General features: G+C 42.3%; 1 protein-coding gene across 1 annotated transcript in view; it reads left to right on the forward strand.

Annotated features, from left to right (window-relative positions):
* Positions 1-11,357, forward strand: part of LOC140245596 (uncharacterized) — a 68,723-nt gene extending 57,366 nt beyond the window's left edge. Inside the window, exons 17-24 of the mRNA XM_072325160.1 lie at positions 178-1,236; positions 2,750-4,123; positions 4,948-5,154; positions 6,111-6,272; positions 7,770-7,885; positions 8,430-8,610; positions 9,495-9,596; positions 10,849-11,357. Of these exons, the coding sequence (XP_072181261.1) occupies positions 178-1,236; positions 2,750-4,123; positions 4,948-5,154; positions 6,111-6,272; positions 7,770-7,885; positions 8,430-8,610; positions 9,495-9,596; positions 10,849-11,004 (3,357 nt within the window). The 3' untranslated portion in view covers positions 11,005-11,357. The remainder of the gene's footprint in view (positions 1-177; positions 1,237-2,749; positions 4,124-4,947; positions 5,155-6,110; positions 6,273-7,769; positions 7,886-8,429; positions 8,611-9,494; positions 9,597-10,848) is intronic.
* Positions 11,358-15,213: the final 3,856 nt, after the last annotated feature.

The following is a 15,213-nucleotide window of genomic DNA, read 5'->3' on the forward strand; positions in this document are numbered from 1 at the left end:
TTTGTAATCAAATCAGTTATCAAGGTGTAAATATGAGGTTTAGCTTGAGAGGCAAAGTTGTGGCTTAAAAATTTATTGTGCAGAGGAAGTCTTAAGTAAACTGTGTTGAGACATAATGTCTTTTCATAAACTTCTAATATGTTTTTGTCTGTGTGTGGGCTTTTGTATGTGTTACAGATCCTTCTGACCCTATCTAAGCTTCCGATCCCAAACAAGAATGCACTGGAGGACAGCAAGGTGATGCATGTCATTGAGCGCTGGTCCAAGGACCTCAGCAGGGATGAGAGCAAGGCAGAAGTCTCTGAGGGAGCCAAGAACGAGAGCGACGTCGACTCGTCCAGCGCCAGCGAGACGCCATCTCGCTCCGACACGCCCATCTCGGCTGCCATGGCGGCAAGCCTCAATGCGAACAGTGGCATCGAGGTCCTTAAGTCCGTCGCGGAAGCCACCAGCTCGGAGAGCGATGTGGACAATGAGCTCGCCCCAAAGAAGCGCTTTGTGCTGCGGCAGCGATTGGAGATGGAAAGCAACGCTTCGCCGTCGTCAACAGCGAGCGGCGACACAGACTCTAATGAAAAGCCCAGTTCGAGTGCAGGAGATGTGGCAAAAGGCGAGTTGCAGAGTGAGGAAGATGTTGTATCCAGGCAACCAGACTCTGCATCAGAAGCCAAGGCGGCCGCAACGTCAAGCGACGCGGAAGGAGCAGATCAATCCAGCCAGAATATGGAAGAAGAGATGTCAAAGTTGGACAAGATTGTGGAGGGAAAATCCCCCACAGATGATACAAAGAAAGTGGGTGAAGCAACCAACCACGACAGAACTGAACCCGAATCGCAGGGAGACGATGTGCCCAGTGTAGCCAGTGGCAAGGCGGACAGCACGGATGCCGACGTCAGGGACGAGAACGTGCCAGGCGGTGAATCCGAATTGATGAGCGGTGCTCCAGAAATTCCATCCAACAAAGTACTAGACAGCACAAAGGCTTGTTCGCCCGATGCGACAGACGACCCCTTACCTCAGAATTCAGACTCTGCCACATCGGTCAGTGTAAATGCCAGTACGATTGAGAACGGGACTCCAAAATCTGACCAGACCTCATCCGTAGAGGCTCCCTCGGCTGGTATGAAGGACAGCAATAATGAGGCAGAGAGTAAGAGTGAAGGACCGGAGAGAAAGGAGACCTCAGGACTTCAGAACATCATCACTTCCCTCCTAGCCTCCTGGAGTAATCTCAAAGTAAGTGGCAAGCTCTGCTGTTTCACAAATTTGGAATTTCCTCATAAGATGCCTTACTGAGATTCTTGATTCATGCAGTAAACAATCTTTTCTCATGTATTGCCCTCTCCTCTGCTTTTCCCTGACCAGTCATCAATGTACACACTGTCAAGCAGAAAACTACTGACAAATGTAATCTGTCCCTGATTTAATTTTTATTAATGGGAAAAGAGATCATTTTGTTTAGGAGTTTCTAATACATAGTATACGTACAGTTTTAGGTTGCAACTAATCCTTACCAACAATTCTAAAAGATTTAGCGTGCAAAAGAAAGAGTGTCCGTTTTCACTACATTTTACCGTATATTGTCTTGTAGTGCATGTCACACTTCAGAATGCCAACATCAGAATGAGTAGTAGATTGTATTGCTGCTTTGAATATATAAGACATATTGTAGTTCATGGCTTGATAACTCACTGTGTTCTTGGTAAATTAACAGGTTTACTGGAGCTCTTGTGATTTATGACATGGCTGGACTTGGTCCTTGAAATATCACCTCTTTTTTTTTTTATTTACTTTTCTGAGCAGCAGTGAACCGTGTGATTAGCCCACTTTGGATCTTTCCTGTGCAGGGACACCTGAACTTGCTATTGTTTGGTTTTGCACAATATACAAAAAGAGCTAACGAGAGATGAGTGGGCATCTCAAAATGACAGAGAACCAGGAAATGAAATTCATTTGTCATGCATGCCTTCTCACAGACATGTGTTTGTAGATAAACATTCATAGAACCATATTATAAAACTGTTGCCTTCAGAAAAATCTCACAAAGCTCACACCAGCACAATGCATGCAAGTTTGCTTTCTTTTGATAGCTTTCCTTTTAACCCTCATTTCAAAGAATTGCACTGTGCATTATACAGTAAACTGTGTATGAGTCAAAGTTTGGGCAGTCAAAGTTGCTTGAGCCAAAAATCACCTCTTTTTTTAAAGCCAGAAACAGTTCCTGTTCCTATCGTAATGCATACATGTATACAATATTTCAGCAAAGTTGAAGTTGTAGAGTCAGATGTTAGATAAGTTCAAGGAAGAAACCATTCCCCTCCCTTTCACATGAGATACATGAGAAATTCATCGCGCGAGTCGCAATTCACATTTTGTATGGGCAGATAGCTGGGCAACGATATCAAGCGTGTGGCAGAGTCTTCCCCAAAATGTTAAATTGCAAGCTTGCATCATAAAACTGTCATACACACTCCAATGTGTTCCCTTGTTTTCCTGCATTATATGCAGATCTGTCTTAACATGCAATGTGAATGGTCATTTCCTTATGGAGCCAAAACAGCTGTACAATGTGAATGAGTGACATTTGTGGGAAAAAGCGGGAATGTAACTATGGGTGCGTATTCAATATTTTCATAGGTATCTGCATGTATGTAATTCTTCTGTTTTAAACATGAAAACCATTAAGGTGGGATAAGTGTTCTTTCCTTCCCCAGCTTTGACTTCTACTCTTTGTTCATATTGTTCGCAGGAAATCTACAGAATACCAAAGAAAGAGGGTGACAGGGATCGGGACAAGGAGAGGGACAGAGATCATGATCGGGACAGACACCGGGATCATGATCGAGACCGGGACCGCAGGCACGATCGGGACAGGGACTACGATCGGGACAGGCACCGCGATCGCGATAGGGGTCGGGATAGGGACAGGAGCAGGGACCGCGACGACAGGCATCACCGGGACAGGGGGCGGGAGAGCGATCGGGACCGCCACCGGGATCGGGACCGGGACAAGAAGGATAAGGAGAAGAGCGAGGATCGATCCCGCAGGAAACGTAGCAGATCGCGGAGCAAAGAGCGTGAGACCAAATCTTCTTGGTCAAAGGACTCGGACGCAAATTCTACTCCCCCAAAATTGCGGAAGACGTGGAAAGAAGGAAGAGGGAAAGACAGTAAATCTAAAGAGAGTAAAGGAAAGGAAAAGGAGGATAGTAAAGATGCTGGAGAGAAAGAAGGAAAGAAACTGAGCAAGGAAGAGAGGAGACATCTTTTTGCGATGCAAGTTGAGGCACAGGAGCGAGAGGAGGCTGCACGAAAGGAACAGGAGGCTCTGCTGATGGCCCAGTGGCAGGAGAGTGAGCAGCAGCGCCAACAACAGATGGCGCCCTTCATAGATGCCAACGGTTTCCCAGTGGATCCCAACACGCAGAGCATGGTGATGAATGAACACGGCATGCCCATTGAGGTCGTTCCCTCGCAGATGGGGATGGGTCCCATGGGCGGCATGCCCTTGGGCGAGCCATGGCAGATGCACCCAGACATGCAGGGTCAGTTCCCCCCTCCCGAGCACATGGGGATGGAGGAGGGATACACACATATACCTGAGCACCACATGATGCCCCACCCGGATGGGCGGCCGATGTACGACGACAGCGGCTTCCCCATCCCTCCGGAGCAGCAGCACCAACACATGATGAGTATGCACCCAGCGGAGGGCATGCAACCTGGCATTGAGTACGGGATGCACCCAGACATGGATCCCAACGCCATGGGGCACCACCCTCCCATGGACCCCAACGCCATCGGGAATCCCCACATGGACCCCCACATGGACCCCAGCATGATGGGCCAGCCAGTCCCTGCCATGGACCCTCATATGATGGCGCAGCAGGCTCACATGGACGCCAACATGGTGCCTCCCATGGACCACATGCTGCCCCAGCAGGGCGACATGGTACCCCAGCGAGAAATGCACATACCACAGGTGGTCCCTATACCAGCAGCCCCCACGCCACAAGTGTCGATTCCACATGGACCGTCCGAGCAGGAACTCATGCCGCCACCATCCTTGCCTGCCCCTTCTAGGAAATCGAAGAAAGCCAAAACCCAGAAGTCACTGTCCAAGGTAAGGACAGTGGGCAAAATTTTGTGGCAGAAATTATCTTATCCATTAGTTGTCATCTCTGAATTTCACTGCTTATCTTTTGTTCGAGAAAAATTAGACGTATACCCAAGTGGTTAAATTGATGAAATCAGCACAAAAATCAGAAAGGAATTTACAAATCTTGTTGATATGAGACTAGAGGAACCTGGATATGTTGTCTTCTGAAATGCTTTGGCAGTTTCAGTTACGAGTGTATTGATTGAGAGGCTTTGAAAATTCTGTACCTTGCACCAAAAAATATACTGTGTACACTATATATTTTGTGAATTTCATGAGTCAAGTGCTATTCGCCTATTTACCAACACATAAAAATTCTGACACAAATGTAACAAGCAAGCGTACATTTCTCCATTCAATACTGTACTCCATGATTGCGAAATTAATTGCTCGTGAAATTGTCTAGAAGTTCCAATTCGTGAAAAAATAAACTTGCTATATGTATGCAGTATATATGAACAACATTGGGCCCCTATGAGCGATTTTTTTAAATTTTTTTAAACACTCTACCATATTAAACATTGATAAAGAAATATAAATGTCATAATAGAAGGAATTGGCACCCAACCACAAAAATGTAATTCCCTAATCTTGATGAGTCAAAGGTCAGGTGTATAGCAGGACTTGATGATGATGATGATGATGATGATTACGATGATGATGATGATCATCATCATCATCATATAGCAGGACTTAAATGTATAAATGGAGGGCTGCTCATTGTCTACGAATACTATGTGGCTCATAGCCTCCCCATTTTACTTTCCCTTCCCCTTCTGTTTGGTTAGGCCTCGGCCAAGGCTGCCAGCGCCGCGACGAACTCCGCCACGTTCATCGCACCCACCCCAGCCCACAGCCAGGCCGAGCCCAACCCCGTGCGGGCCCAGTCTCCCGCTGTTGCCGCTGGCTCAGTGCCGCCAGGGATGGGCCACAAGGGGTACGCCCCCCAGCAGCAGGCAGCCCCAGTCCTGCAGACTCCAGTACTACCTCAGCCGGTAAGTGACTACACTTGTAAAAACCACACTGCCTATCCAGTCCCAGCATGGCTTCCTGTATATTTTAGAGTTCGTTTGCAAAATGAGTTAACTCCATTCTTGTAAAATTGAGATAGTGTCTAAAAAAAAACCCAAAATTGTAAGAAAATGTGGGATTTTTTAAAATCATAACTGTAAGAATATTTCTTGTTGTTTTAGAAGTGACTTATCACCTGAAAGGTTTTATTTTGCTCTATCTGATGGTTGACGTACTTCAAATGTTGAAAAATGACACTTCACCAATTTTGCGATCTAACTGGTCATGTATCCATGCTACTGTGCATCACAAAACTCAAGGAAGAATTGCACGCTTTGCATCTCCCATTAGTGAAGATAGAAAGAGTAACGATAACGCAAACTTCTATAGCATGGCTGTTGTATAGGCATAATCTACTGATCTGCAAAAGGTTTCTGTGTGCTTGATTTCTTGTATATTATATATTCAATACAGTTAAAGATTTAAAAACAAATACAACTTCTTAAAATTCATACACTCTTAAAAAAAAAAAAGTAGACTGCACTGTAGAGGTGAAGGAAACAGAAACCCCCATACCAGCACCCATATTGCGTTACTGGGATACATCTGTTCCATTGACAAAGGTATTTGCATTTGCAAACAGTGCCCCATAAATATTTTTATGCATTTTGTTGTGTCGTCATGGTTGCTGTTGGTTTTGAGTCCGAAAAAGCATCTTTCTGTCTGCGAAGTTGGAAGTTCTCTGAGCTTTGAAAAGATGACATGCTTTTAGGATGATCTCCAGTAGACATTGCACTTGCTTTTGAGGGAGTGAATTTTTTCTGTTACTGTATCAAGCATGCCTCAGAAGTTGTATGTGTGGTAGCAAAAGACAGTCAGAAAACAGAATTTGATCTCCATTTCTATTTGTTTTTGTTTTTTTCTCTCTCCATGATTGTAGCCCCAGCAGGCCGCTCAAACGACATTCACTTTCGTGACGCCAGACGGGATGTTGGTGACACAGACAATTACTCCGCTTGCCGCAGCCGAACAGAGTATGGCTCCGCATGTATCACAGTTGCAGCAACACGTTCCCATGGGTGTTGGACAGCAACAAGCTCAGGTAAAAAGAGTCGAAAGAACTTGTGTCTTGCTTGATTTGAAATGACTCCGTGAATTTTGAGATGAGCCAGGCAATGCTTAGCTTACTTATTGCCATGTACAATCATTGACACATTTATTCACCCTGTTTTAAATGGATTGCTGCAATCTTATACATTCACATTAACATTAATGATGTTTGGACCCACCACATTCCAGGAACCACATGTCTAGTGTTGTGCTTCCTTTTTTATTTGTGATTGTCACTATCACTTGTGTTTTGTGTTTTGTGATTACAATATAGTTTCTTTTTTAAGGCAGTGTGAAAAAAAAAAAAATTCTCCATGCAAGCATTATCTTGTCTGTGATAATTGTGCTTAAAGGTACTAGCCCACATTTGTAAACCTGCAGCAATTGGTCTCATAGTTAGCATGGAGTTTGGGTATGATTGCAGTAACACCTGTGCAAAATTTCGTTCCAATTAGTCAATTACTTTCATAAAAATAAATGAAAATGCACCGTATGCATGCGTATAACGCTCGCTAGCTCCGGTCCACGTACGTACTACTTGCATGCGATACATGTGTAAGTTACTAGTAGTTAGCCCCGGAGACCGCGCCGCAAGGCGCGGTCCTGGCGGCTACCTCGCAGCTGAGCGGGAGCAGAAATCACTGCCACATTCACGGCGACTTCACAAATAAAGCACAGTTAATTTCTATCATAAACACAGTGACAATTAATACATTACCTTTTCGACTTTGTTTTTCTCACCCATTTATCTAGAAACTGCAAAATTTTCGACATTTTTTTAGGAGTAATAAGCGGCCTGCCCTAGTGCAACAGTGGAGAGACTTGCTGCTATATCCATTAGTACGCATTAAGCATGCTCTCAATGCACTGCACTGCATGCATGCTGTGCGCCTGTGCAAGTGATTGTGAGTTTCAGTGAGCATCGGTAAGCTGAAGATATTCGAGTTATAAGACAGCATTTTCTGCATCATAAGCAATGAAATGCATCAAACAGTCGCCGAAATTAATCATTTAGGTTTAATCGACCAATGTAAGTATTCCTAGTAGTTTTTGTTGTAAAATTAAGGAAATATAGCGCCGAAACGGCACCCGTTTTGTACAACTCCTCGATCTGAATGCGAAAACGGCACAGCCCCAACGCTGCACGTTGGGGCTGGTCGCAGTTAGTACGTAGCTAGCCCGCGCTCGTAATTCGATTTTGGGTCGGGTTGACCCGGTTTGAAAATTGATTTTAAAACGGTGATTTTCTCTCTTTTATCGAATGGTATAGACAAAGAGCAGCAGGTGAGGTATGTTACTGTTATAACTTGTACTTGAAGTCATATTGGACCTGTTTTATGCAGTTTTGATTTTCATGGGTTTGCAAATGTGGGCTAGTACCTTTAAGATAAAAAGTCAAATTTGAAATAACAAGGGTGCTAACTGTGCTTGAGATCAAAGGAGGCACCACACTCTGATGGCTTATATCTCTCTTATCCAACCCGCCCAGGTCACAGAGTCAATTCCGTCGCCACCCGCCAAACCAAAGCCCGCCAAACTTCCCCCAAACTGGAAGACGGCCCAGGACTCGGAAGGCAAAACGTACTACTACCACTCCATCACAAGGTTTGTACCTTACCCCAGTTCTTACACACTGCTGAAAATTTTCTTTGATGGCAACGATGGTTGAACTTATTGTGTGCACAGCTTCATGGATTTTTTTATTTTTGTTGTTGTTGTTGTTGTTGTGTGTGTTCAAATATTGCATATAGCCAAGGCCTTTTGGCGAGCACTTCACCCAGCTGAACTCTGCTTCAGCTTTCTATAATTTTGGTGCACATTCAGCAAACAATGATACGCATGTACATATAAGGACACACACATACACACACTACATCTCACACTCACACAATGAGGCACAGTATCCAGTGATGTGAGCAAATTAATTGTGCATGCTCAGTTTCATGCTTCAGATATTATTGTGCTTCAAAAATATTTCCTGCCTATCATATCGCCCCTTACATGTACAATCCCTTTCCAACCTTCATGTGGCATTGGTTCATGGTTCCCGAAGTCAAACATTTCCAGGAGACCGTTTGTAGTTTGTTTTCCAGCGTGAAACCAAGACCTTCAAAATGATTGCTTGTGTGAATCTTTCTTCCCCTGCTAGGCAAACACAGTGGGAGCCCCCGACGTGGGATGAAGTCACCGACGGGGCGTACCAGGAGGAGGAGGACGAGGGTTCAAACACGCCGACGTACGACGAGAAGGGCAAGCAGAAGACGACCACAGCCCCGGCTGACACCTCCAGCGAAGCCGCCAAGAGGCTGAAGGAGGCGTTCAGGTCAAAGGTGAGTCGTGAGAATTCATCCTCATCGTCGCCTCTTTGTTTAGTTTTTGTCTTTCGTATGTTTGGAATATAAAACTGTTTTTCAATGTCACTCACTCTGCTTTCAACGCTGTCACCTACTGTTGCGTCACACACCCATCCCAGGTGAGCTTGATGGACAAGCTGCTATCAGGATTATATCTTCAAGATTCAAGGTTCAAGGAGTTTTCTACCCCCCCCCCCCCCCCAAATGGATTAATGCCACAAGAAGACCAGAATTATACTGTTCAAGTTCAAGTTCGAATTTATTCGTTGGGAACTGTCTGTTCCCATTGAAGACTGGTTCTGAATATATTTGAGCAAATGTCTATGGGAAACATGTGTTAGAGCAAAATAAGCTTGTCCTCACATAGAGTGCCACCTGTACAATATGATTAAGATGAAAGTCTGCATGTACATGTTCTGTCGAGCAAAAATGCAATCGATGCTGCGCTGTTGTGAGGTCTTTGTTGAATTTGCTTCTGAAGCAAGAAATGTGGAAAAACCAAATATAACAGTCTTTGCTGTCATTAATTTGTAATTCGTATACTTACTTTTAACTATACAAACCCACTGCCAATCTTCTGCTAGGTAATGGCAGTGACACAGGGACTGGAATTTTAATCAGAGCAAGGAAACTTATTGACCTCACTATGATTTTTACAGCATTTTGGTCTTATCATTCAGCTTTTGAAATGCTGTGCCAGCAAGAAGAGTTTCAAGTGATGCTAACCCAATACTTACTCCTCATGTCTCAGTTGTTGATCGTCTCGAAGGACCTCTGACTAAAACTGTGATGTGTGGGCAAGACTGCAAAATTGTGGAAAATACTGAATTTATTTCGTGTCGCTTTTAATTTTTCTATAGATGTCGCACCATGTCATCGGTTACCTAAACATGTATCGCAAGCCGGACTGTAAGACAGGGAGAATCACCAACACTGAAGATTTCAAGCATCTTGCCAGGAAGGTAAGATGTCAATTTCATTTAAGCCTGTTTCATGTTGGGGTAAGAGTATCACATTTGAGGTACAGGCAAATTCAGTTACAATGAAATTCTTTAGACTGGCATTTTTTTGACATTTTGTTAAAGCCAAACAAATGAATTATATAAAAATATGGAGATAATTTGGGATTTACACTTTGTTGTAATGAAATATCGTTATTACTTTGTTATAGCTGGTGGGTACTGTGCTGTTAATTGACGTTGCCCTGTGAATCTGTACGCACAGAACCGCGAGAAATCTTTGTGTATTAATGCATTTAGAAACTCATTCTTCTACAAAGATAGCTTATTGTGATGTGATTAAAAGTAGTTCTGGATATTTCACACACTACTATTCTTTACCCCGGAGGTGTCCACCTAGTTTAGAGCCAGTACTAAGCTGCTTGTCTTCCAGTGCCACGAATGTCATCAGCTACATGGATGAATGTAGATGAAATATCAGAAGCATGTAATGGGATGTTTTGTAATTTGATCTACTGCATTAGACAATTTTAGAAACGAGATGTTGAATATAATGAAAGAGAGTGACCGAGTAAGTAATTCAGTGAGGTGACAGAAAGGTTTGATAATTTCAGGAGAGCCACAAGTCTGTTTCTCGACCAACAGATATTTAACTTAAACTAAAGAGTGATTTCAATATCGTTGGGACAATGTGTACGTAGACATCCAATTCAATTCTGTGATTCTCATACTTCTTAAAATAACAAAAATATTTGGAGCAACGTAATGAAAATAGCACTCACATTATGTTCAAAACAAAAGAAATGCATTACTGTAATTTTAGACTATGTCCATGGGTGGACAAGACCTCATATCTCAATTGGCATTTATTAAAAAAAACTTGCTAGCTCAATTCTGAACATAAAAAATACCGAGTTTTTAAAACAACAATTAAAAGTGTAATCCAGAACATTGTTTCTTCCGTATTTGATGTCAACATTGATGTTAAATTGCGAAAATGTTACAAAAGTAAAAAAAAATGTTCTCTCCTGAAAATTCATGTTTTTGAGATACTACATGGTCTTGTCACCCCAGGGACAGTATGTCAGTATCTTATGGTAACAAAGCAAAAAAACAACCCAAGCACCATGTATTTCTAGATCCATCAGTTGTCCTCTCCTCGGACTGTAAGTCTCGATGAAAGTATGAGAGCAGAGAAAGAGATTTATTGTGAGAAAAACTGATTCTCATTGCGATTTTCAACCTCCCCCAACAGCTGACCCACGGCATCATGGCCAAGGAGCTGAAGCACTGTCGAAACATCGAGGACCTTGAAGTCAACGAGAACGTCAAGCACAAGGCCAAGGAGTACATCAAGAAATACATGGGGCGCTACGGCAAGGTCTACAAAAAGGACTCCTCGGACATGTGATAGAGGGCGCTAGTCTGCTCCGCACCTTCCGAATTTTCTTGCAAACATCGAAAACATTGCCAATCTGACTCGTTTGTCAGATAATGTGACAGAATTAACGAGATAAAGAGGAATTTTCAGCAGGCCTCCACCATAGGGAGGATTGTGCTTTTCTTATTTCTCAGAGCAGAACAAAATGGGAATATTTTGCAATCTTTCACGAGGTGAACATGCTTCCCTGGGCTGTAGCAGCCAGACTTTTGATAAGCGTACAAGGTGCAATAGTGACAAATCAAGTTTAGTAGGGTGCATTCAGAAGTGCAACATTAAAAGAGGAAGTGCTCACTCTTACTGAAAAATGGGAATTGGTTGCTCGATTCCAAAGAATCATGAAATGTGTCTGCATGGATGCAGCCATTAGCCCTCGCACTTCTGCTTGAGGTTCTCAGTTCCTACTTAATCGAGGTCTTGTGATGAACTTGACAAATTATGCAATCCAAGAATATGGAGACATGTAGAAACTGCTCTTTCGTATCCCAAATGAAGGGAAAAAGCCAAAACCAAACTCTACCTTCGGCCTGAATAGTGGGTGTGCCGAGAATCCACTGTAGCAGCTGGGCTCCTGTGACAAGCAAAACCCTTCAGGGTCATGCTTAGAGTGGGGGGTTGGTGGGGGAATCCCCCAAGACCTTCCATTTACTTGTGTTTGGTCTCTCTTTGCTTTTTCATTTGTGTGTGTGTGTGTGTGTGTGACCAGATTGCTTTATGCATGAGTTGATCTTCTCTGCGGACAGCCTGAGATTTGCCAGAAATTGATTTTGGCGTTGAAAAAAAAAAAAAAAGAGAGAAAAAAAGAAAGGGATGGATGGAACTGCATCCATTCTTCCAGAACAGCTTCTCTTTGATAGGAACATAAAGAAACAAGAATCTGAAATTCTTACCTTGAATTTTTGGTTGTATCTTTGTTGTTACTTAAGGCCTATGTTCATTCATTCATCTGTTCATTTTAATCATTGCTTCCTGCTGAACAGCTTATATTTTCTAAAAGAACATTAAAGAAAAAATAATAAAGCAGGCACAAAAAGAAAAAAAAAAACTGGGGAAGGATAAAAAAGGTAAACATTGCAGATGAGGCAACTAAATTCCCTCAATGTATTCACTTCTCAAGTTAACAAGAATTCATAGAAATGGTCATGATGATTGTCTAGTTTCTTCTTCTTTTCCTCGAGAGATGACCAAAAAAAGAAAATAAAAAAATGAATGGACGTAAGCGCAAGTTTGAAAAACAGCGGGAAGTGAATATTTATCTGAAATGGAGTGGAAAGGGAATAAAGAAAAAGAGGAAAAACGGAAACAGCAACCCAGGCTACTCGATGTAGTGTGCCCGTTCAGTACTTATTGTGTGTTGTCTTATGCTCCTGGCTCGATCCCTCAGCCACTTCCAGACGTGCTTCTTACTTCAGCGGAGCAGCAAGAATGCCAGCACTGTGTTATTCGCTTTGCTCCGTTTCAGATCTTCCCTACCCAAGTCGTGAGCAATTTTTCGTTTTGTATTTGTTTATTTTGTCTTCTTTTTTCTGTGGAAGTGTGTTATGGACTGCCCATGCACTTTTCGTATGTATGATAGAAATAGAGTGACTTTCTGTGTGTGGGTGAATAGCAGGAAGTGTTGGTTGAAAAGTTAGGGTCTTTTCCTGTTAGCAGTCACGCACGAGGCTCTTAGCTAATGGTATGTTCAGTTCGCACAGTCCAGGGATGTTTCAGAAATGTATTTGTGACTTCCTGTCAATTTTTTGTTGCTTGGAAGCTGCTCACATGTTTAGCTGTAAAGGGCAAACAGGTTGTGTAACTTTCTGAAATTTTGTGTTGTGAGTTTGTTTGTATCTTCTTTTCTGTTTTACGTTTGGATGTAATAGACCATTTCTGTAATGTATTACAATTCATGGATGTTGCTCATCCTACAGCCTTGCAACAAAGAATTTGAGTCACCCACGCCTTCCAATAAAGTCCCTTAGGCAGAAATTCACTTGGTTGTTGCTAGGTAAGGCAAGGCTCCAGTAAGCTTTGTGGTTGTTAAGGGCAACTTTTGTTAACATATCATGTATAGAATTGGGATACATGACCAAAAGAGTCTATCGGTGGAAAGATGATTTATTTAAGAAAAAAACAGAGACTCTTGTAAAGCCACAGAAAATTTGAAATTACAGCACTTAAACTGCATTGTTCAAAATTCAAAATGCAATTGGTACATACCCTAGATTCAGGTGTTGTACAGACATAAGGTAGAGAGAACTTGAGCTAAGGCTGCTGAAAGGAATCATTAAACATGTATTCCATCTTGTCTCCTGTTACATCATTCCTCGGTTCCATTTTATTGTTGAAAGAGACTGTTATCAGAATAGTGCGGCCATACTTAAGAATGTTTTGTTATCTTACTGTATACAGTACTGCATTCTGCTGGGTTTTGTTTTCATTATTGTTTCGTGTTTTAAATCAATTTCAGTGATTTGAAATCTTGCAGTGCATATTGGGGATTGAGGGAGGAAGTGTCTTCACTTTTAAGATGATCTGGGGAAGAAATTGGCAATGTCGTTGAGACAACATGTTGGCTAAGAAGATTGATTGATGGATTGCAGTCCTATTGCTCATGGGAAGGTTGATGAACAAGGTTTTTTTTTTTTTTTTTTTTTTTGGGGGGGGGGGGGGTTCCTATTGTATTCAAATATCATGCACAAGGTGAGAACAAGTACTTTTTCGTGGCAACTTGAAAGCTTGTCGGACCTCGTCCCACATTGCGACAGCCAGTGAATGGGAATAGGGTCCAGACTCTGGGGTCTTACGCAACTAAAAAGTACTCAAAAGCTTTGCATGAAATGCACTTTATTAGGATACTTGGAGATCCATCCACCAATCAGTACACAATCCGAAACTCTCCTGTTGGTCTGACGTGAAAATTTAGTTTGATTTTTAATTCACATGCTTCCTAAAAATCTTTTTGTATTAATTAGATTAAACCTTCTCTGAAATAAATGTGAGTGTAGCATTGAATAAGATGCGAGTATCAACTGTACCTTGGAAAATAGGGATGCCAGTTGGCCAGTTCTCAGTTCCACGTTGTGCATGAGCAGAAAAACGTAATTTGTATGATCAGGTATGTTGGATTGTACATCCAGTGAGATTAGCGTCTGTGATGTAATGATTAGTTTCATGATCAAACCAATGAATGGAGTGCTTTCCCATTGTTACTGATGGGCCATTCTGGTCACCTTGCCAACCCTGGCATCTTCATTCATTGTTTGAATATTGATTCCATAATTTGTTACGTCGAACGTGTGTTCGAAAACGAGTGAAGTGCCGAAGCAACTGAGAAAAAAAGAAGCTCTTTTTCAGGAATGTGTGCATGAGCTAATGACGAATTAGCTTATTGCTGTACAGCAGGTCAAGTCCCAAGACCCCCCTCTCCCCCTTTGTTGTCATTTGGTGCTGTATCTTTCATGTAAGAACTACGACTAATAAGTTTAGTTTTGTGCAGGGTATAGCAATTTAGACACCTGTGTTTGCGCCCTATGTTCACATATTAATTCGTAATTTTCAGTTTGCAGAATTTTCTAAAGCCTTTCGTTTTGCTAAATGCCAACATATTTAAAAAAAATGAAAGTTACTGTGTCTTGAATTGGCAAAAAAAAAAAGAAATGGAGATGTCTTTTTGATTTTGTGTACAATTGATGAATTTATCCAATTTAGTTCCAACCGTTTGCTAATATAGGATATGTAGGAAAATTCATGAGAGTTGCCAATTTATGCAATGCAGCAATATTTTCTTGAGGACTTACAAAGGGTTAGAAGAGGTCAAACTTGTGTGCTGTGTGGATGCACAGTTGATGGTGTGTATACTAGCTTCTTATACCTGTGCAGCAGTTGCCTGGCACAACAACATCAACGAGAACAAACAACATCGACAGAAACAATAGTTTTGAGCTGGCAGGAATGGCGAATGTTTGTAAACTATGCTGTTGAGCTAGAAAAATATACAGTGTATTTTAAGAGGTGCAGAGGTGTTCAACTCGTGCGCATTGTCACTATAAAGTATAAATCTGCACATTCACGAGTAAAGCATTTTATACTCGTTCAGTTGGGTTGACACGTCTTGTGCCCCGTGACCCTAAGGAGAAGACTGTGGGACTGCTGTACATAGGGTTGGTTGTTGAGTCTCTTCGAGTCTGCATTGTT

This window comes from Diadema setosum, chromosome 22, assembly GCF_964275005.1.
Source record: "Diadema setosum chromosome 22, eeDiaSeto1, whole genome shotgun sequence".
Lineage (NCBI taxonomy): Eukaryota > Metazoa > Echinodermata > Echinoidea > Diadematoida > Diadematidae > Diadema > Diadema setosum.